This window comes from Euleptes europaea, chromosome 9 (genome assembly GCF_029931775.1).
Source record: "Euleptes europaea isolate rEulEur1 chromosome 9, rEulEur1.hap1, whole genome shotgun sequence".
Lineage (NCBI taxonomy): Eukaryota > Metazoa > Chordata > Lepidosauria > Squamata > Sphaerodactylidae > Euleptes > Euleptes europaea.
In genome coordinates this window covers 67,745,945-67,767,582 of record NC_079320.1, presented here as the reverse complement: position 1 = coordinate 67,767,582, position 21,638 = coordinate 67,745,945, and the positions used below count along the sequence as shown (strand labels likewise).

The following is a 21,638-nucleotide window of genomic DNA, read 5'->3' as shown; positions in this document are numbered from 1 at the left end:
TTAATTGCTGTGAGGTAATGCTTGCAAATAGTTTCTTTTTAAATTCAGTTTTATTTTAATGTTTGTGAATATGATTTAGCACTCCAGATAGAGATTAGTGTTTAAGGTCGTTCCTGTGTTGACAAATATATCTGCAATATGTAATGATTTAGACTACATATTGCACATTATGAACAACAGAAAAAGCACATAAAAGCTTTAATTCCAAATTTGTCAATTAATTGGCATTAATGTGTTTGTGGACTCCTGGAAGAAGACTTATATGGTGTTGTAGCTGCCGATATGGTCACTCAGTAGACTTCTTGCTTGCTAGTAGTTCAAAGAAACCAGTTATTTACTCAGTTTAGAACTAATGCCTGGGAATGTTTTCTTTAAAGAGAAATTTACCTGCAAAGTTGGTCTAAAACTAGTATGCTACTTTGTGTGTGTGTGTGGGGGGATGAAATTCAGAGACAGAGAGAGTCATGTGTAAACCACAGGGAATAGCTTCAAACCCCTTCATTTAAATCCACATGTGTCCTAATCATGTATAGAATGGGAAATGGTTCCAAGTCCCTCCCTCTCTGGGAATTTTCTCCCAGTGAAACTTGCTTCTGGTATCACAACACACCTAGGGAAAAAAGTAGTTCTAGAGGTGTATTGCTGTGAACTAAGCTGTGGGAGGGAACAGATTTTAGCTGTCATCTTTTGTTACCCTTTTGGTTCCTGACTAGGGCAGACCAACTTCAAAGAAATTAATACCCCACCATCATGCGTAGTTTGAGCTGAGAACAGGGTTCTGGGTTTTAGCTGGAACTGGCTAAAACAAAAGTATCCTTGAGTTGCGATGCCTTTTTGAGATCTAACATCAGGGTTATGTACTACTGGTTTCCAGACACCACTTGCTTCCAATATGGTATATATAGTTGTAAATAAATGGATATTACAAAAACACAGGCCTAAATTCTGCAATAGTTCCCTGAACCTTTCACCACCTAGGGAAAGTAGGACCAATTAACCTTTGCCAAAATCTCTTTCTGAGCTCAGTTCTTGCGAATAGGGGATTCATTTCATTCTCAGTCCAGTTCTTGATCTGCTCTTGAGAATAAACCAGGAAAGATTTGCTGGGAAACAAACACAGGCATGGAGTAGTTTTGTTTCCTGTGACAAACAAGAGAACATTTCTAATGGCAACTTATTAGGTCAGGGTCTAACTTTTGTGTCTGTCTCAATTGTTTTAAATATTTAAAACAAAGATTGATTTTAAAATTACACTGAAGGACCACATTTAAAATCTTTGGAATATGGTGGTGAAAATATATTTTTGCGGGGTAAGGTGATATATGAACCATGTATAGTTATAATTTGGATGGGAGATTTCCAATGAATACCAGGGTCATGACACGGAAGCAGGCGGGAAATTGTGTATGTATATATATATATATATATATATATATATATATATATATATATATACACACACACACACACACACACACACACACACATATATATAGCTGTTTTTTATGTTGCTAGTAAGCCATAAGTTAAGAAAGGAACTAGCATTTTATAGGAGATTAAGTCATGGCCTGCTTCTTGTTCCCACTCCCTATTTTACGTCAGACAGGGCGAGTGAATGAGTACAGATAGTGTTACTGGATATTCAAATTCAAATACCTTTATTGGCATACTAAAATTTGCAAAATGTAAAAGGAGTGTTACTGGATATATAGGGGCTGTCCTGACAACTAAAGTTAAGCAACGTTTTGAAATGTGTTCAAAGAAAGCACCAGCAGTATACAAATGTCTGGGAGATCTGGAGGGTTAGTCAGTTTTTCTTTTCTTCTTATTTTTTTAAAAAGAAAAACCAACTGTCTAAGATTTGCATCCTTGGGACACATTAAAACATGCTATAAATTACAAAAAAGTAGTCACTGTTTACTTGGACTCAAAACAGGCTTTATCTTTTTAGCTCCCCCTCCTTCTCAATCATTTGGAGGGTAGCTTAAATTCTTGTGGTCAACCAAGCATCTGCTTATCAGTAGCATTCACAAGTACTTAAATCCCACAAGTTTCAAGGTGCTTAACTCAATTGATGAGACATTGAAGAGTTTGATTTTGGGTGGATCATTTTCTATAAAATTATATACTTAATATATCAATGAAAGCCATCCTGTTACATGAACTATGGTATTTTAGTAATGCTACTGGAGTTAGGAGCAATTCATTTTTGTGGTTTTGGGTTTGCACCAGAGATTACTCTCGATGATGAGTAATTTTTGCTGCATGGGGCTCAGGTGGTTGTAGCAGATTGGTGGATTCCCTTTCCTTTCCTGTCCTCACTTCTATGGCACTGTTTAGCTCCTGACTCGTATGCTCCCATGCCTTTTGCCTTGCACAACAGCATTTCCCAAAGCAAAAGAACAATGCACTCTTTGAACACTATCTACTTTGTCACCGTGTCAAGATAATCTCTTCCGGGGGCTCAAGTTAAAAACGCAAGTGGATGAAGTTGCCAATTTGTGTAGGCCCATGGAACTGTACCAAAAAGTTTTAAAATATCTTTTTTTTTTAAATTTAGAGATGTTTAAAATGAAATTTGCTATTTTAAAGATATTGTGTCAAAACCTCTCAGCATCAAGAAGCCACAATGGGTCATGGTAGCAAAGGGCCCAAATGGTAGATGCTACTATACCGTAAGGAAGAAGGTGGATATACAAGGAGAGTTGAAGAAAATGGGGGAAATAACGTGGTTGTAGTGAATCTCTTCCCCTCAGCCAGTGCTTGAAATTGACCCACAGTTCATCAATAAATTTCCTTTCCAGCATGGTGTAGTGGTTAAGAGCAATGGTGTGGAGTGGTGGACTCTAATCTGGAGAACCAGGTTTGATTCCCCACTACTTCACATGAGTGGTGGATTCTAATCTGGTGAACTGGGCTGGTTTCCCCACTCCTACACATAGCTCTCTCAGCCCCACCAACATCACAGAGTGTCTGTTGTGGGGAGGGTAAGGGATGGTGATTGTAAACCGGTTTGATTCTTCCTTAAGTGGTAGAGGAAGTCAGCATATAAAAACCAACTTCTTCTTCCTTTCCTTTCTTTTCCTTTCACAGGTGACATGGTAATCTTGTCAGGCTTGCAAGGCAAAAGATGTTTAGAGGTGGTTTGCCATTGCTTGCCTCTGCATAGCAACCTTGGACTTCCTTGGTAGTCTCCAATCCAAATACTAACCCGGGCTGACCTTGCTTAGTTTCTGAGATCAGGCTAGCCTGGGGCTATTCAGGTCAGGGCAGATGATGGCCTACCTCCTGCTCATTTATATTTTAGTAGACTATACAACAAAAGATTGCTCATTCATTTATTCATTCATTCTTCATTCTAAGTAGAATAAAGATTTGAGTAACTCTCAGTGTAATCCTATGCAGAATTAGTCTAGCCAGTGAAATCAATGGGCTTAGATTGGAGTAACTCTGCATAGGATTGTGCTGTAAGACACCCAAAGTGTTCACAACTGCATAACCAGAAAGAAATAGTATGCTTGTAATGTACTGCTTTTTCACATGCGGCACCCTAATAGTATTAATAAAACCAAACAAGACGTGTTCTGAAGGATGTGTAACGTTTATGTTCCCCATTTATTTCAGGTTACGTTTCCTGGTCTCTTTACCACGGCCTTCCACCAATGGTCTATTATTTTCCTTTACAAACCTTGAAACTCACTGGATTAGAAGCTTTTGGTCTTGCTTTCCTGTCTCCTATATTCTTAACAATTGGTCCATTTTGGAGGTTGGCTAACAACAAGTACATTCTAGCTTTGTTGAGGCTGATTATGATTGGTAAGTTACACTTGCATAAATTTGAAGAGTCTTTAAATAGCTCAGCAAAAGCAAGCAGCAGTATAATAATTTTCAAACGATATTGATGTATGAATGTGCTGCAATGGAAAATAATTTCCCATTGCTCATGATTTCTATTACGAGATAACTGTGATCCTGTGAATTCTTAATACTATTCAGGTGAAAGGACAGTTAACTGTAATGGATAGTGAATAAAAGTAAAGGTACGCACCGGGTCATTCTTGACCCATGGGGTGATGTCACAGCCCGACATTTTCTAGGCAGACTTTGTTTACGGGGTGGTTTGCCAGTGCCTTGGGAACATTTCATAATGGACCATAATGGTTCCTCACAAGGATCTGTCTTTGAGATCCTTGTAAGGAACCAGTCTGGTCCATTATGAAATGATACCTATTAGGTGCATTCTATTTCCTCTTTTTTTGATTGCATAGCTGATGAAGCCCATAGCGAATTGTGGTCACATGATCTAGACAACTTGTCCTATCAATGAAGCTATGGATTAATTCTTGATGTTTGTTCCCAGGCCTTCTGTCTACTTCTTCTTGCAAAAGAGAAATACAAGATTATATAGAACAAACATTTTCAAGATCTGTGATCTGAATACTTACCTTTGAACTTGTTATATTATATCAGTTTCTGACGATTGTTTGAATTGTCTAGGCTGGGAATTTTTTGTTGTATATATTTGTGCATTTTGTACTGTTTGTATTTTTGCTTATTTCACCTTTTCACTTTTCACTTTAATATATTTGTATTTATACCATATTCTTGCGTGCTGTTTCTGGTTTGCTCTATCAAATGCTAGAGCAGGGGTGTCAAACAAAAGGCCTTGAGAGCTCTTATCAGGCCAGTGAACCAGCTGAGGCAGCCACCCCCCCCCCACACTTGATCTGGGCTAGTGAGGCATGGCCTGGCCTGACCAAGTGACATTTATGTCATATCCAGCCCTCACAACAATTGAGTTCAACATGCCTGTGCTAGAGCATCCTCCTGGTGTGATGCTGGTGCTTCTGCATCGTGCAAGAAGTCGCATCATCACACATGGGTGCAGATCACTGCCCCTGTACCTGCCTCCCAACAGCTCCAGCCAGTTGTCAGGAGGGACCTGGCAACCCTATCCCTTGATCTCAGCTGAAGGGTTACTCAGAGGAACTGGTGGTAGCCCGTTCGTTTCCTTGGGCAGTGAGAATTCACTCCCCAGCACTTTTGTGTTTTGTTTCGCCTGGCCGGTCACCTTTAGAGTATCTTGATACAAACAAGTCAGTTTAATTCACTTTAGGCAGGGAGGCTGCAATTTGGTCCTCTTGATAGGTCTTTTTCTACATGCAGAAAGATATTTTTTATGATGTATGTGACCTCTTACCTACAGTTTGAAATAAAAATGATTCTATTGCATGGATTTACTGGATATGGACCTCATCTCTTAGATAGATAGATAATTTATTTGCGGCACTTAGCCAGTCAAAACATGATAAAACGGAAATCATGGACTAATAGATTCTTACAATCAAAGAATTACAGTCCGAGTCTTAAAACATTTTAAAAACATTTTAAAAAAGAATTACAGCTGGGACACATCTGTCAATTGCGCTGTTCTAAGGCGACGAATTTTCATTGCTGCTAAACAAAATTTTGCAACCTGAAGAGTGGTTGAAGGATTACCCCCTTGTAGGAGCATCTCAAACCTTTCACCTGCTCTGTCAGGTCTCAATCTCGATAAGAGGGGCTCAATACACTTCGAACGGGGTAATGTATAGAAATTGCAGTTCAGGAGGGCATCCTCCACAGTTTCTAAGTCCCCTGATTTGCAGGGGCAGATTCTCTCTTCCCAGGGTGTCTTCTTATATTTCTCCTCAAGCAAAGCAGATGGTAAGGCGGCACATCTGGCCAGGGTAAAGGCCCTTCTATAATTATTTATCGCTAAATAGTGGAGATAGGCTGCTGGTGCTAGGATGTATTTAGTATGGAGGGGTGCAGTGAATAGAGGCGCCCTTGCTAGATCTGTTTGTCTCTCGATGTCTTTGATCCTTTGGGATATAATTAACGTAGCTTGTTCCCACCCTAACTGAAGTAAAGCTGGGGGTGTAAAACCCAAGTTGTTTAATTTGACCTCTATGGCTATCACCCATCTGGATCTAAAGGAGTCACATAGGATCAGTGGGAGAAGACCATTAGGGTTGAAGTTAATTTTCAGCCAGAGAGAGATCGAGGACAGGACAATCCTTGCTTCCACCTTCATCATGCCAGTTTCTAAATGTATCAGAGCATTTGGAACACATCTTGGCAATTGCAGGGCAGCTCTAAGGAACTTAGATTGCACACGTCTCAATGGGAGTAAGACAAGAGGGTGAAGAGTCGAGTTGTGTTCCATATAGCATTTGTGCCAGGGTTTTCTCCTGATAAAGTTTGAGTGCTGCTGGAATGTAATGTGCCCCTTTGGTTCGGAGGAAATTGATTATCAAACGGGCTGACCTTTCCCCCAAATTGGCTGCATGAGTATTATGGGCCAACTTGGATCCAGATGCCTGGATTGACATTGCGAGATATTTATATTGGGTGACCTGTTCCAACCTGTGGCCGTTAATACTCCACCTCCTATATTTAGGACATCTACCAAAGGCCATGACTTTTGTTTTATCATAGTTGATCATCAGGAGTTCTTTCTCACAAAACATTGCCACTCTCATAAGTGCCCTCCTGAGACCAACTGGGGTTCTTGAAAGAATTACTGCATCATCGGCATAGAGCAGTATATGAATATGCCTGTCCGCCAGTTTAGGAGGATGCAAATCCGGTGCTTTTAATGTGTTAACTAGATTATTTATAAAGTAGGCAAAAAGCTGGGGGGCGAGAAGACAGCCCTGCCTAACACCTCTATAGGTGTTTATGGGGGCAGAAAGATGTCCTCCTCTATTACACCTGACTCTCAGTGCTGTATGTTCGTGCAGGGCTCTCAGCAACATCAGGAACCTTTTGTCTATGTTTGTGGCTTTAAGCTTGTCCCAAATTAAAGGTCTGGAGATCGAATCGAGACCTCATCTCTTAAAAAACAGGACATCCTTTGAAGTGGAAAAGATTACTAATGGGACCACCTTTAAATTCAATGGGCTTTGCTACTTCTCTTGATAAACATACAAAGAATCAGGAAGTAAATTATTGTTTTGTGAATAATACAGTTACTATATGTAACAGTAAAGAGACCAAATTGAGACCGTCCACAGACCAAGGGGACTGAATGAGTACAAAGAAAATATGACTTTGTAGATTAAAAGGCAATAAAACCAAAAGGTCTGAGTATGCTGCAGGAGGCATGAAATGTTAAAGGCGGCTAACAGTGGCATCTAGCCAAGAAATATATTGTCTCATTGATTTCAGTTGGAGAAACTGAAGCAGCACTTAACTCTTGCTGCTGAAATTAGTGGGAGATAAAAGGTATTGAACTGTAGCTGTATTGTGCCCTTGTTTATTTTTAAACACGTTTCTCTTCACAGGAAGCATAGCTTCATACCAAGCTCCAAATGCTAACCTTCGTCTCTTAATCTTGGCTGTGGGTGTTTCTTCCTCCTTGGTGGTTCAAACAGTGACATGGTGGTGTGGGAACAGTTTGCAAAGGTATTGTGTACAAAAGTGAAACCTGCATTATAAGCATGACTTTAAAGAAAAAAAGCAGTTTGTCTTCTTTGATAAAGGCCTTTTATGCACAGGTTGTTCCCATCATGGTCATTCTCCCCACGCCGATTCTTGCTTCTCCCTCCCACGTGTCTGTCCCCTCATCTAGCCCCTCCCCTCAAAGCCATTATCGAATGTACTAGCAAGAGAATAATGCTGGAATACCGTGAAGCTGCTTATTTGGTCAATTTCACAACGAGTGTGGGTCAGTTTCAGATTGAACAGTTGAAAGAACTCTGAAATAATCAGTAACAACCTATGTGGCTACTTATTTGGTCAGTTTCACAGTGAATGTGGGTCAGTTTCAGTTCTTGGCAGGACCGGGCTGATTTGCCACCCTCCCCTTATATGCCGTCCTATTATAGGCATGAAAGCCTTTTTTTTTTTTTTTGCAATTGCAAGACTACTGATGGAACGATGAATGTCACAAATGACAATGTGAATGTTTTTATGTTCTTATGACCCTTGTATTGAGTTACGCAGAAACAAATTGGTGGTGTGGGGTTTGTCTGGACCCTTTTCTGCTTTGGCTGTAAAATGCCCACGGTTCAGACCAAATGAAAGAATCTCGTTGTGTGGCTGGCAGAGGTTGGTGACATATTTAAAAAAAAATATACCACAGCCAATTACAAAGCAGCATTTTCAGGGGGGAGGGACCCACACATGGTTCAGAAGCTCCTCATTTTTGCTAGTGTTGCATAATTAATCACAAGGTACACCCCTGTGCATAGTGTTTTGAGAATTCAACTGCAAATACTGTGCAGTTAGAGAGCAGCAGATCCAGCAGAAGCAGACTATGCGTAAAAGGCCATGGTCAAAACTAAAGAAAATGCTTTTGTCAGAGACCTTATAGAACAACTAATTTTGCCTACGCTATAAATATTTGTTTACAGATACTGCAGAATCTGGGGCTTTATACTGGGAAAAGTTTTTCTTGTTGTTCTTCGTATTTGGTATACATCATTAAATCCAGTCTGGAATTGTAAGATGTTCAATACTACTATAATGATGCTTGGTTTCATAGTCGTACTTGAGCAAGCATTTACAGGTAAATATACACAATGCACTGTTCCTGAATAAATTCCTGGGTCTTGTTGGCAGACATGCTCTGAGAGTTTGATGCTTGGAACTTAATTCCTAGGCAAGTGGGGCCCAGTTCAATTTTGGATCATAGAGCAGAGATAGAAGGGACTTGAACCTTCTCCTCTGAGCCGTTTTCCAGATGTGAAATGGCTCCAGGGAGCTCTTATTTGCCCTGTTGGGGAAATTTACACATATCCTATATAAGCTTCTCTAATGATGCGGTCAGATCTAAAAATGCTTCCCCCTGCATATTATGCTAGCAAAAAGACTGCCAGTGGCAATGGCAGAAATAAGTAGAAAAATGTGACCATGAAGATGGCCTATAACAGACTGGGGGGAGATCAATTGGCAACTTCCCTTCTTGGCTGGTTCAACTCCTACCTTGAGTTTAAGGTGGGATATAAATATTTTGAAAAAAAGCATGAAAATGGCCTTAGAAATTCCCACCTAGTTCTTATATGTTTCAGGGCTAATTTCCCCCCACATATGTTTGTGATTTTTAGGTGTTCGTGAGAAAAAAGAAGCACACAAGAACGTAAATACAGCAAAGGAAACGATTCATAGACCAAACTGGGCTTTGTCAGGGGCAGCTTTTGGCAGTCTTATGTTTCTCACCTTCTGGATTTTTGGAGAAGTATCTTTAGTTTCTAGATGGGCAGTGAGTGGACATCCACAGCCTGGACCAGATCCTAATCCACATGGGTAAGGGATTTTTGTTTTGATATTCTTCTAAAACAGTTAAAACTGAGAACCATAGAGTTCAGAGCTGTGTATGGATGATCCTCTTCAAATATTGGGATTAAATTGAGGTGATCTCCTCAGAAGGTACTGTGGATTTTCTTTAAAGGACAGGACAGAAATTTCCTGACAGATTCTTCTCTGTGGTGTCTTTAATTCCCCCCCTCCATGGAATAACTTTTTATTTGCTGTTTCATTGTTTTTGGTCAATATGTACTCAAGGACAATGGATGCTGACTGTTAGAAATAAACTCTGACCTGTAGAATTTCATAACAAATGCAAGATATGGACATTGTCCCCATGGGGCAGCGAGAGTTTTAAAAATTAATACCTTATTTTCTTCTTTGTTTGAGTTCTTTGTTATTCACTATACTATTTTATCAGTTGCATTAATTTGTCTCAAAGTTTGAATGTTCTTCTGTTACCTATACTTTAAAAAGCTCCATTGTCAAGTATTCATGTAGTTAATGAATTCATTGATTTTAAAGGAGAAATCGAGGCATCTCCAATTAGAGGACATAAATCCAATTAGAGGACATAAATAAAATGTAATTTTTTATGGTTACATCTAGAGTAGTGGCAGGCAGTTAGCAGTACCTTTATTATTTTGTTAAAATTAACAGGGAATTGTCTAATGCCAGTTTAAGAGACTAGTTAAAAATCCTTCTTTGGCCCTGGATTTCCCATAGCAACTATTCTCATTTGCTTTGTTGCTATGAATATTTTTGGTTATCAGCTCAAATTCCTTAATGGGATATAGTAAGCATTTTTGTACTGCTGTGCCATTCAGGTTTTAGGTCAGGGGTGAGGAACGTCAGGCCCGGGGGCCGTTTAAGGCCCGCAAAATCATTTGGTCTGGCCCTTTGTGGGTGCTGGCAGATCTCTAGCTAAGAAGGATCTAAGACTGGTGATCCGCCCCCTTCCGCGGACAGGAATAGCCTCTATTCAAGGCAGATGTGAGTTTGTTTTGCCAAGAAAAGGAACCTTTTTTCCCCCTTGCAGAAGAGTTGTTAGCTATGGAGCTGCTAGGACCACCGAAGAAACGGTGTTAATCCTTTCCCACTCGGCCATGGAGAAACGTATTGGTCAGCTAATATTTAAGTTGATAATTTTGTATGGCCTGCAAATGATGTTATAAATATCCAAATGGCCCTTGGCAGAAAAAAGGTTTCCCACCCCTGTTTTAGGTGAATTAATTGTAGAATCCATGTATTAAAGTCAATTTACATACTTTCATAGAGTAGTAAAAGCCTGGTTCACACAAACAAGAAATATTTAATTTCAACAAGTGACTGTGTCTCTGGTGTGCAGCTACATGAAAAATTGAACACGTACACAGTAACAGCCATAGCTTTATTTCAAGGCACATGATCAATTCTCGGTGTTAACATCTGTTACGCAGTGCTGCATAATAAAACTTTGGAATGAGCTTCAAAACTTTCTGGCCACAATTCATTTTTTGCTTGCTTTGAGTGCTTGACATCTCTTGTCGATTTATAGCTTTAGTAGAGTTCCAAAACCTAACCCATTAACCAGGGACTGACAGTACAATCCTAAGCGGAGTTGTACCCTTCTCCTAAGCGGAGTTGTACCCTTCTAAGTCCATTCAAATCAGTGGGTGTAGAAAGGTGTAACACTGTTTAGGACTGCACTGCTAAATGCATAACTTCAGCTGGTTATTCCAGTTTCTCTCCATTGTTTTTGCTCTTTCCTTTTTCTTCCTTTTATAGGCTTGTGTGATGTACAGCTAACTGCAGATACCTTATGCCTGTTTGAGAACCTTGATTGATGGGGGGGTTCAGGGAAAAATAATTTTACTTATGACCTGAGAGAGTGGCAGTTATAGGCTGGCAGGTAGAGTGGAAGAAGGAGAGTAGTGTAGGATCCTGAGATAGGGAAGTTAAACCGGTAGTCCTTCCCTGAGGGAAATAGCTCCAATGAAAAGGGGGGTGATCCCTATCGAGTATTAAAGAAGGAAAATTGGAACCTGTGTGTATGCTCGTGCCTCCAGAGACTTTAGAAACTGTGTGTCAAATAAGCTTATGCCTTTTTATCTAAGGAGTGACAGCCAAGTAATCTCTCTCAACTATTACAAACACCTGTCAGTAGAACAAAACAGTACATTCTTGTGACAGACTATTGTATATAGTTATATGAAGTTTCCCTCATTCTTGTTTCCTTTTCACCTGCCAAGTTTAAACCTGAAACCTCCCTTACAGTCTGACTTGACCGTTTCCCCATAAGAGAAAAATAAAACAAGTTTATGTGTTGAGAATTCTTATCAGCCTCTCATGTGCCATATCCAGACATATACTGACAAAGCGTTTTTTTCAGTTCCTCAGCTTCCTAGGCTGGGCCAGAATACATCTATATAACTTTTAACATCTGGGTGGAACAGAAAGAGAAACAAGGAAAATGGAGCCGCTCGGTTAAGTGAAAAAGGAAGCGGGGAATCGTCATAGTTTGCCCCACACTTTCTATATTGAACACGGAAGCAAAAAAATCATTGAGCTTCTCCGCAGTCTCCCCATCTTTCTTTAACAATCCCTTTATTCCTTGGTCATCCAAAGGCCCAACTGGTTCTCTGGCTTGGTTTCCTGCTCCAGACATATTTAAAGACATGTTTATTATTTGTCTTGATGCTGTTAGCAACCTGCTCCCCAGATTGTCATATTGCATGCCTAATTATTTAATTACATTTCTTTTGCCAGAGCCTGTAGTCCCTTCTGTTCACTGCGTTGGGGGCCGACCTTCCACTTTTTAAAAGAAACCTCTTTGCTTTTTATAGCTTCCATAACTTGCATTATTTAACCATGCAGGCCTTCTTTTAGACTTGGCAGTGCCTTTCCTAAGCTGGGGAATGAATTCTATTTGGGCTTCAATTAGTGTGGTTTTAACTAGCTTCCAGGCATTCTCTAGGGCTTTGACTTTCTTGTGTTTCCCTTTCAGCTCCCTTTTGACTACTCCCCTACTCTCCTCACTTTTGTAAAGTTCCCTCTTTTGAAATAAAGTGTTTTGGACTTTAGAGGTCTTTCCATTGACATGAATACTAAATTTAATCGCATTATGGTTACTGTTCCCAATAGGTGGAACAACCTCTACAACTCTCTCATCAGATCTTCAGCCCCATTCAGAACCAAGTCCAAGATCACTACCCCTCTATTTGGCTCTGTGACCAACTGTTCCAATGCACCGTCATTTATGATATCCAGGAATTTCATTTATATAGCATGACTCAAGCACATGATTACCCAGTCAACGTGTGGGTAGTTGAAGTATTCCAGTATTGCAATAATATCTGCTTTAGTAACCTCCCTTATTTCCTTCTTGATCTCAAGATCAGCCTCAAGGGTTTCATCAGGTGGGTGACTTCTAAGTAACCGTTAAGGCCCAGTATTTTCACCGATATTGCTTCTGTTGTGGAGGTAATTCCCCATATGTTTTCTACTTGATTCTATTTGATTTGACTCTTTGATGTGCAACACAACACATCTCCCAAGCCATCCTTCTCTGACTTGCCTATAGAGCTTATACCCTATAAGCTTTCTCTATTCCACCATATTTCTGAGATACCTACTATATCTAAATGCCCATATATCTAAACTGACAAAGTATCCTGATAAGGGTCTGTCATTCCTAAAGGTAAAGGTCCCCTGTGCAAGCACCGGGTCATTCCTGACCCATGGGGTGACGTCACATCCCGAAGTTTCCTAGGCAGACTTTGTTTACGGGGTGGTTTGCCAGTGCCTTCCCCAATCATCTTCCCTTTACCCCCAGCAAGCTGGGTGCTCATTTTACCAACATTGGAAGGATGGAAGGCTGAGTCAACCTTGAGCCAGCTACCTGAAACTGACTTCCGTCGGGATCGAACTCAGGTCGTGAGCAGAGCTTTTGACTGCAGTACTGCAGCTTACCACTCTGCACCATGGGGCATTCCTACCTTAAGTCTATAGGTTCTGTGGACAGGAGCTTTGTGCGGTCAAAGAACGGCCTTGAACCTGCTGAGGTAACCTTTTTGGAGAAAGGGGAATCAAATCTTCCTTTAGGGTTTATTTAGTTTACTTGAAGCTCAGCTACAAAGTAGGTACTCTCATTGGGGGAAAGTTTGTAACTTTTGGAGGTGAAGTTGAGAGTTAGTTTTACTTTATAAACTGAAGCCATACACATACAGCATTTATCCTATTAAATATTTTATTTTCTGTAAAATCTTTGTTTTTCATCTCCATTTGTGTCTTACTTCCATTTGCCTCAAGGATAATTACAGTCCTGGTCTAGTAGGATCCTAAGTGAGAGACCTTTATGGAGCATATAGCTTGCATGCTAAGGTAAAGGTAAAGGTCCCCTGTGCAAGCACCAGGTCATTCCTGACCCATGGGTTGACATCACATCCCGACGTTTACTAGGCAGACTTTGTTTATGGGGTGGTTTGCTAGTGCCTTCTCCAGACATCTTTCCTTTACCCCCAGCAAGCTGGGAACTCATTTCACCGACCTTGGAAGGATGGAAGGCTGAGTCAACCTTGAGCCGGCTACCTGAAAGCAACTTCCCACTCCTTTAATCAGAGCTTGTATCCCCCTTTTTATTTGATTGTGGGCAGTTGGGGTTTAAAGAATCTAAAGGAGAGGCCAGAGTAGAGGACTGGACATTCTTCAGTGCAGAGGGCAGTTGCCTTAGAGGTGCCCCCCCAGTAACTACCACATTCCTCACTCCCTGAAGGAAAAACCGTGGAATGGAGCTTAGTTTTGGCTTGGGGACTCTTCTTTCACCTATTTAGTACAAAAATGAGGTAATGTTCTCTTCTCTTTTTTGTTTCAATGTACAGAGGTGCAGTTCTCTTGGGCCTTGCTCATGGACTGATGTTTTCCTTTTGGTCTTGGTCTACCCTTGAGCTTTGGGGTTGGTGCCTTATAGGTGAGAATAAATTTGGAGCACACTTTGTTTTGCTGTAAATCCTCAAGCCTCTTAAAGGCACAGAAATTTAGAAAGAAGAATCACCTCTGCTGAAATGTATGGAGTGAGACTTGCTGATCTTACCCTCAGTGTAATCCTTAAGTATACTTGACATGTTACACCAGCGTGGTGTAGTGGTTAAAAGCAGTGGACTCTAATCTGGAGAACTGAGTTTGATTCCCCACTCCTACACATGTAGCCAGCTGGGTGACCTTGGGCTAGTCACAGTTCTCTTCAAGCTCTCTCAGCATCACCTACCCCACAAGGTGTCTGTTCTGGGGAGAGGAAGGGAAGGAGATTGTAAGCTGGTTTAATTCTCATTAAAAGGTAGAGAAAATCAGCACATAAAAACCAATTCTTCCTCTTCTGGGAAGGAAGACAGGCCATTTGGAATACAAAGGATATTTCTAAAATGAATTATGTTTTTCTTATGGGTCCCTATCAGAGAAAGATGTTGAGATATTCTTCTTCCATCTTGGAGCTATCCTGTAATATCTACCCCGTTCTCCAAGAGGGATGGTTTAGAATTCATTGTTATCAAGGTACAGATAACACCTACCCTCTGTTCTCATTTATCTACAACCCAAGAGAAGTGGGTAAGGGCAAACCGACTTAATCTATACATGACAATGCTAGTTGGAGGCAAATTCCATAGCTAAAGAAGCCATTCTTAGAACAAGCTCCTCCACAATTAAATGGGTGTGTGTTGAAGGGCCTCCTCACTTGTGGCCCCATGCCATGCAGATGCAATATTTTATCCACTATTATTATTATTTACATGTGGTCAAGTCTGTGCAGAATTCATTAAGATTTTTCCATTTTATCTTTATAGCATGCCTGACCACCATGGTTTCTTCGGGGCCCTGCTTCAGGTGTCCCCACCATCTGAGCTTAGATGGGTGTCATCCCAAGAAAGGGCCTTCCGTTTTAATGGCATTCCCTGATTTTCATTGACTGTCCTGCCCATTGGTGTTTTTATGCATTTATGTTTTGTCTAACTATTTTTCATTGCTTTACCATATACGTATTTTAATATTTTGATGGTTTGCCATCTTGGGGACCCTAAGTTGCTTGGAAAGGTGGAATAAACGTATTCTAAACAAATAAAACAGCCCTGCAAAGTGGCTTAGACTGAAAGGTAGTGACTGACCCAAGGTCATCCTGGCAGAGCAGGGATCTGAAAAAGCACTTACTTAAGCTTGAACATCAAGAGATTTGGGAGTGGGGGTGCAAAAAGCATTTGGGAACTTTTTGTTGCATTGGTCTTCTTCTTTTACTGCAGTTTATTATTAATCTTATTTTATAGGAATGTTTTTAATGACATGATAGGCTACCCCCAGCAGGAATGCTGAACAGCAGCCCTCCAGACCATTTTGCTTGGCAAACTGGGCTGGTTTTTCCGCCTAAGTAACTGATGGCGCTTTCACACATGCAGAATAATCCACTTCCAATCCACCTTCAATGCACTTTGCAGCTGGATTTTACTGTGGCCATTTATGCAGGGTCTATTTTGTAGCTCGCTCAAAGCTCTTTTTTTAAATGCGACCTTTAAAATGCCTGTTCATGGTCCCGATGCAAAAGCAGAAATTCCACACACATCCCACTCACCTGCTCCTTTGCTCCTTTGTTTGCATAGTCATTGGCAATGGTTGTTTGCATAGCTAAGCCTCGTTTGTGATTTTTCATGGTTCCTTCAGTAAATGCTTTGGTGCAGGGGCGGAGCAAATACAAAAGGTCGCGTTAAAGGGGCTCTTAAGAAATGCGAAGCAGGTATGCGCCAGCTTCGCAGTCACTTCCTGAATGATGGTTCAGCGTGAAAAACAAAAAAATATACGGGGCACTTCAGCCTGGAACGCACTGCTAATTACCATGCAAAAATGTCCTGTGTGAAACGGTGAAATCCACTTGCAAACAATCGTTAAAGTGCATTGAAAGTGGGTTGAAAGTGCATTATTCAGCATGTGTGAAAGCACCATGAGACCAGCACTGAGGCTCTGGCAGGACCTCTAGGGCCAGCAGGGTGGGAGAAGTCTTATGCCTGAAATCACCTGCAGCACCGCCAGACTCTGCGTGACTGGCTAAGTTTGGCCCTCATCTCTCCCCAACCCTTCTGTTTGCCTCCACACCAACATGGTCACAGGTTAGGGTTCTCAGGTCCCCCTTCCTGATCGGTGGGAGGTTTCAGGGAGCGAAGCTGGGGTGGCCGTGTGCATGCTGGGGCGCGCCCACGCGATGTCACTTCGTTTTACATCCGGAAGTGCCACATCACCGTGGCCGATTTAACACTCAACCCCCCCCCCCAATTTTATTAAAGTAGCCCCGGCTATGCGGCGCTTCTGGAAGTAAAACCAGAAGTGACATCATCACGTGAGCACGCGTGTCCACATGGCCACTACTCTGGAGCAGCTGGGTGGAATTGCCTGCCAAAACCACCCACCTGGCAACCCTATCACAGGTAGATGTTGCCTCCTGCTGTTTTATTATATTATGTTGAGATTATGGTGTTGCAGTGTTATTATGTAACGTTTATTGTAGTTTGCAGCCCCATAAAATACTTTGGTGCAGTAGGAAAATAGACTGATGTTCTATAACGCCACCATAATTCTTTTGTCCCTTTGTAGGTGCAGCAGGAGCAGCCGGTCTGCTGAGCTTACCAACATGGGGTGCAGCTTTCGCTGGTGATGTCCTTGCCGTCTTTACTATGTGGGCATGGCCTCGCATAACTGGAAACTTCATTAGTTGTATACATCCTGTAAAAGTCATGATTACAGCAATGCTTGTGTACCTACTGGGAGTGTTCTTCTGTGTGTGGTGTACAGCTTATAAGTTTGTGCCAGGCGGAACTTATGCTCGAGAAAGATCTCATGTTCTTTTGGGTATGTTTGTTCTTCTTATCTGAGGGAAGCCGACAAATTTTCTCCGATTGATCTCTTAACTGTAAAACGTCCTTTAGAAAAATTTCACAGTTTTTTCCTGTTTGCTTTCTCCACTTCACTGATATCCATCGTTTAAAGGGACATAGAAATTTAAATGGTGTTAGAAATACAGCTACAAAGTAAAGGGATAACCACTGGACTCAGTACTTGTATAAGAAGTGGACCTTTGAGATTAACAGGCACCAGGACTGCGAATCTAACCATAGTGTAATGATTTTAGATATGATCAACTACTGAACAGAATGTTAAGAGAACATTAGGAAGGCAACAAAAAAACAAAGGAGAACGTATGGTTCTGTTATATGAAGTATATATATGTACTTGGAAGTACATATGTGTATAGTTTTTATCTTGACCGTTTTTACTAAATGAAGGGGAAAAAACTGGTCATGAGTTACTTGCATTTATTAATTTAGATAAATGGGTGGAAATTTGGGCTACATTCAAACTACATTTTATACAAACTCTTGATTGCTAAAAAAAACCCTGCCCACCCCCAATACTAGTCTTCCAGTGTGATTAATTTACTTACACCTTAACTACGGATTAAAATCAGTTTTAAGAAGCAAAGCAAGAGTGGCCCTAGCTTGATGTGTCAGGAATTTCCCCTTATTATACTGTGGAGTAAGTTGAATTCAGTTAGTTGAGGAGATGTAATAGAGTCCTAGACATTTAAAATAATGTTGCTGTGAAATAAAAACCCTTATCGCAGGACCATGGCTGGGTTCCAAAGGGCTTGTGTTCACCAGATCTTTTCCATCCCTTCCCATTGAAGCTCCTCTCCCCAAAAGCTCCTGATGTTTGGGTAGGGTTGCCAGTTCCAGGTTAGGCAATACCTGGAGATTTTGAGGGTGGAGCCTGAGAGGGCGGGGTTTGGTGAGGGGAAGGACTTCAGTGGGGTATAATGCCATATGGAGTCTACCTTCCGAAGCCACCATTTTCTCCAGGTGAACCGATCTCTGTCGCCTGGAGAGTAGTTGAAATAGAGGGAGATCTCCAGCCACCACCTGGAGGTGGGCAACCCTCAGTTTGGAAAATCCTCTGAAACAGTACCCAGTGCTGCAAAGGGATTGGAGTGCAGCAAGAAGGAAAACATTCAGCACCCCACCCCAGCCTGTATACATGTGGAAGAGCTTTCAGCTCACAGGAGGGGATTCCTGGCTGTGTTTAGATCACATATTTCCATTCTTTATAACCTTGCTAGTGGCAAATTTCTTGTTTCTTCTGGTTTCTTGCAGGTGTGGCTTCCTGTTCTCTTCTCCTGTCTAACATATTGTCTTTCTGTTATGGCATCTTGTATAGGGAAACTCTCTTTTCATGAAAAGTAAGGATATAAAAAAGGAATGCATTGGGATCATAGTTATGGGTCCTTCAAGACACATAAAAGTCCAATGATCATTCAGTTCAAAACCTACACGTATTTATCAGAATTCTCAATTTCAAACTCAGCCTTTTGTATTAATTACAAGAGACACAGTAGAAAAACTCGTTACATACTGGTAAAACTTTAGAATAGCAAGTTAATCTCACCAAATTGGAATTATAAATGTTGACTTAGAAGATAAAGTATGTACAATGGGAATGACTTCACAATCCATGTGGACTATGTAAGCTTCTTTGACCCCCCCTTTGCATTAAATTGCTTTTTAGCATACCCAGTTCATCCTTTTCCTTACGTTTCTTTTTTAAATGCATCAACTATGAACCAGGATCCACTTTGCACTGCTCCAAGTGGCAATCTTCATGTGTGTTCTGATAGGATAATGATTCACAGTATTTGGAGATGAATATACTCAAGGTTTGGCTATGTGTGTTCAAGTGTTTTCTTATTATTAGACATGAAAAAAATGTAATTTTTCATTATAGGACTCATCATGCTATTTATTGTCATAGACATGTTAGTTGATGGTAAGAAAGATCTTCATTATCTGTTTGGGATGAAAAACAGCCAGAAGCCCTTCTTCAAACAAAGTGAAAAATTCATCAAATTATGTAAGAGTAACTTGCTTCATTCTTAAAAACAAATTGTTAAAAAATTCAGATTAAAAATGTGAATGTGTAGGATTAAGGTGATATTTTGGATGCTTTACCCATAAATAAAATATCAAGGCTTAGATGATGCTCTTGAGATCCCTCAGGTACACACTACCTGTAATGTTTGAATTACTGCTACTGTCTCTTAACTTAAAATGCGCCTGGTTGGGTCTACTTCCTAATGGGAGCTGGCCAAGGATGTTAAGCCACTACCTGCTTCAGGCTACCTGGGACCAGGAGTGGAGAGAGGAGAATGATGGCAGAAGAACCAACTTAGTAAATGAAGATCAATACTATGAGCGGTTCCTTGAAAAATGGAAACTTTATTATCAATACATAAAGGTTTAACAATAGAAGAATGTAGATATTAGAAGGTTAGAATCATTACTAATTTTGATGTTTTCACAAATTATATCTTTATATTGGGAAAAATGATTTGTGTAGGCCATGTGGTATATAATGGATATATGTGTATTTCTATAATCTATATCAACATATAAAGGGTTAACTATAGTAGAGTGCAGTAGAATAATCGACGTTAGAAGGCTAGAACCAATATTAATTTTGATACTTCTATAAACTATATTTTTATGCTGGGAAAACTGTCTTGATTTGTGCAGGCCATGTAGCATGAAACGTCTATGTATACAAGTAATTTTCTTCTTTTCCTCGAACTGTTTTATTTTTCGAATGCTCCCTTTCCCTGTACTTTCCCTACCCCTCCCCTTTATATTAAAAAAAGAAGAAAAACTCTTCCCTTCTCCCAATGGAGGGCTACTGGGTGTGCCAAAGAGCCTATGGGGCATGGGGGCTACCTGGCAGATGAAGTGGTGGGGTGCACAACCTCACACTGTTGTTTCTTGTGAATCACTCCAAAACATCAGTGAATGTTTGCATGTTCTCACAGACTTCTCAAGTGTGGAGAAAAATTCCATGCCTAGATTTATTCCATTATTATTACTATTATAACCCCTCTTTAAAAGCCATACCTTCTTGACTAAAGCACACAGTTCTAAGCAGAGATACATCCTTCTGAGCCCACTGTCTTCAATGGAATCAGCAGAGTGTAACTCTGTTTAGGATTGTCCTGTAAATTGACTTAAGGAAGAAGGCAAGAAGATTTAGATTTAGCTAGATGAAGCAAATTTACAGAGAAATAGGTAGCAATATATGCCAGCCCAAAAAGGCTTGCACAAGATATGATCAGTTGATAGATTAAGATGAGACAGAGAGAACACACATTATACTGCCCTTGCAGAAATCTGCCCTCTCATGGGATTCCAAAAGTTCTGCTATGCAAATCTGCCACTATTCCTAACATGCTGAAGTCTGCATATTTGGTAAGATAATATTAAGACTTCTATATTTTAGACTCCCAAGAAATCATCATCTTCTTGTGTTTCTTCGATATTAATATATGCTGTAAATGTTCTGTTTCTAGTTTTGTGGCTGTTTGTTGGTATAGGCTTACTAGGACTAGGACTGCGATATAAAGCTTATGAGAAAAAATTGGGCCATGGGGTGAGTAATGTACTTCTTTTAAAATATATCACATCTTTAATAATACATCTTCATATGCACCCACTAGGACAGAACAAAAATGTTTTGGGATGAATAGAACTTCACACAGTATTCAGTATGTAATGCATAGATTTATTATGTGTGTGTGTGTATTTGTGTGTGTGTGAGTGAATTCATATATATATATATAGAGAGAGAGAGAGAGAGAGAACTTCACACAGTATTCAGTATGTAATGTATAGATTTATTAGCGCGTGCGTGTGTGAATTCATATATATATAGATATAAATGTAATTTTTTGCTGTCAAGTTACAGCCAACTTATGGTGACCCCATAGGGCTTTCAAGGTAAAAGATGTTCAGAGGTGGTTTGCCGTTGCCTGCAACCATGGTATGTCTGGGTGGTCTCCCATCCAAATACTGACCTGGACTGACCCTACTTAGTTTCTGAGATGGGGCAAGCATGGGCTGTCCAGATCAGGGAGGTTTACTGTAAACAATAGCCAAAATTCAAAGTTCTACAGGGCTCCAGCATCCTGTGCTTTTCATTGGAGCCAGTTCACACATTTGGCCACGGAGTTATGAGAAATCAAACGTTAGGCATGTGTGAAGTTGCCCTTGAACAACAACACTCAAAATTGAATGGAAATATAACTGATTGAAACAATGTAAAGTATGATTATTTTCCTAGGGTTATAGGTCATAATTTTTAGGAGTAGTTGCTCTTTTTCATTGTCATTTGCGTTATTCTTAGTTGTTATTATACCACAACGTCTGGAAAGTTTCATATGCAAAACAGGCATGTCCCTGATCCCACAAATCATGCAAATGGATGAATATGTGCAAATGCAGTTGGACTTAGGCTCCTTA

The 21,638-nt window shown here is 40.5% G+C and overlaps 1 protein-coding gene across 1 annotated transcript in view; it reads left to right on the top strand.

Moving 5' to 3' along the window:
* The window catches only part of CWH43 (cell wall biogenesis 43 C-terminal homolog), a 41,260-nt gene that overhangs the window by 74 nt on the left and 19,548 nt on the right, over nucleotides 1–21,638 (top strand). Inside the window, exons 2-9 of the mRNA XM_056855745.1 lie at nucleotides 3,625–3,816; nucleotides 7,329–7,449; nucleotides 8,400–8,554; nucleotides 9,093–9,291; nucleotides 14,151–14,239; nucleotides 16,900–17,154; nucleotides 19,081–19,206; nucleotides 20,690–20,769. Coding sequence (XP_056711723.1) covers nucleotides 3,625–3,816; nucleotides 7,329–7,449; nucleotides 8,400–8,554; nucleotides 9,093–9,291; nucleotides 14,151–14,239; nucleotides 16,900–17,154; nucleotides 19,081–19,206; nucleotides 20,690–20,769 — 1,217 coding nt within the window. The remainder of the gene's footprint in view (nucleotides 1–3,624; nucleotides 3,817–7,328; nucleotides 7,450–8,399; nucleotides 8,555–9,092; nucleotides 9,292–14,150; nucleotides 14,240–16,899; nucleotides 17,155–19,080; nucleotides 19,207–20,689; nucleotides 20,770–21,638) is intronic.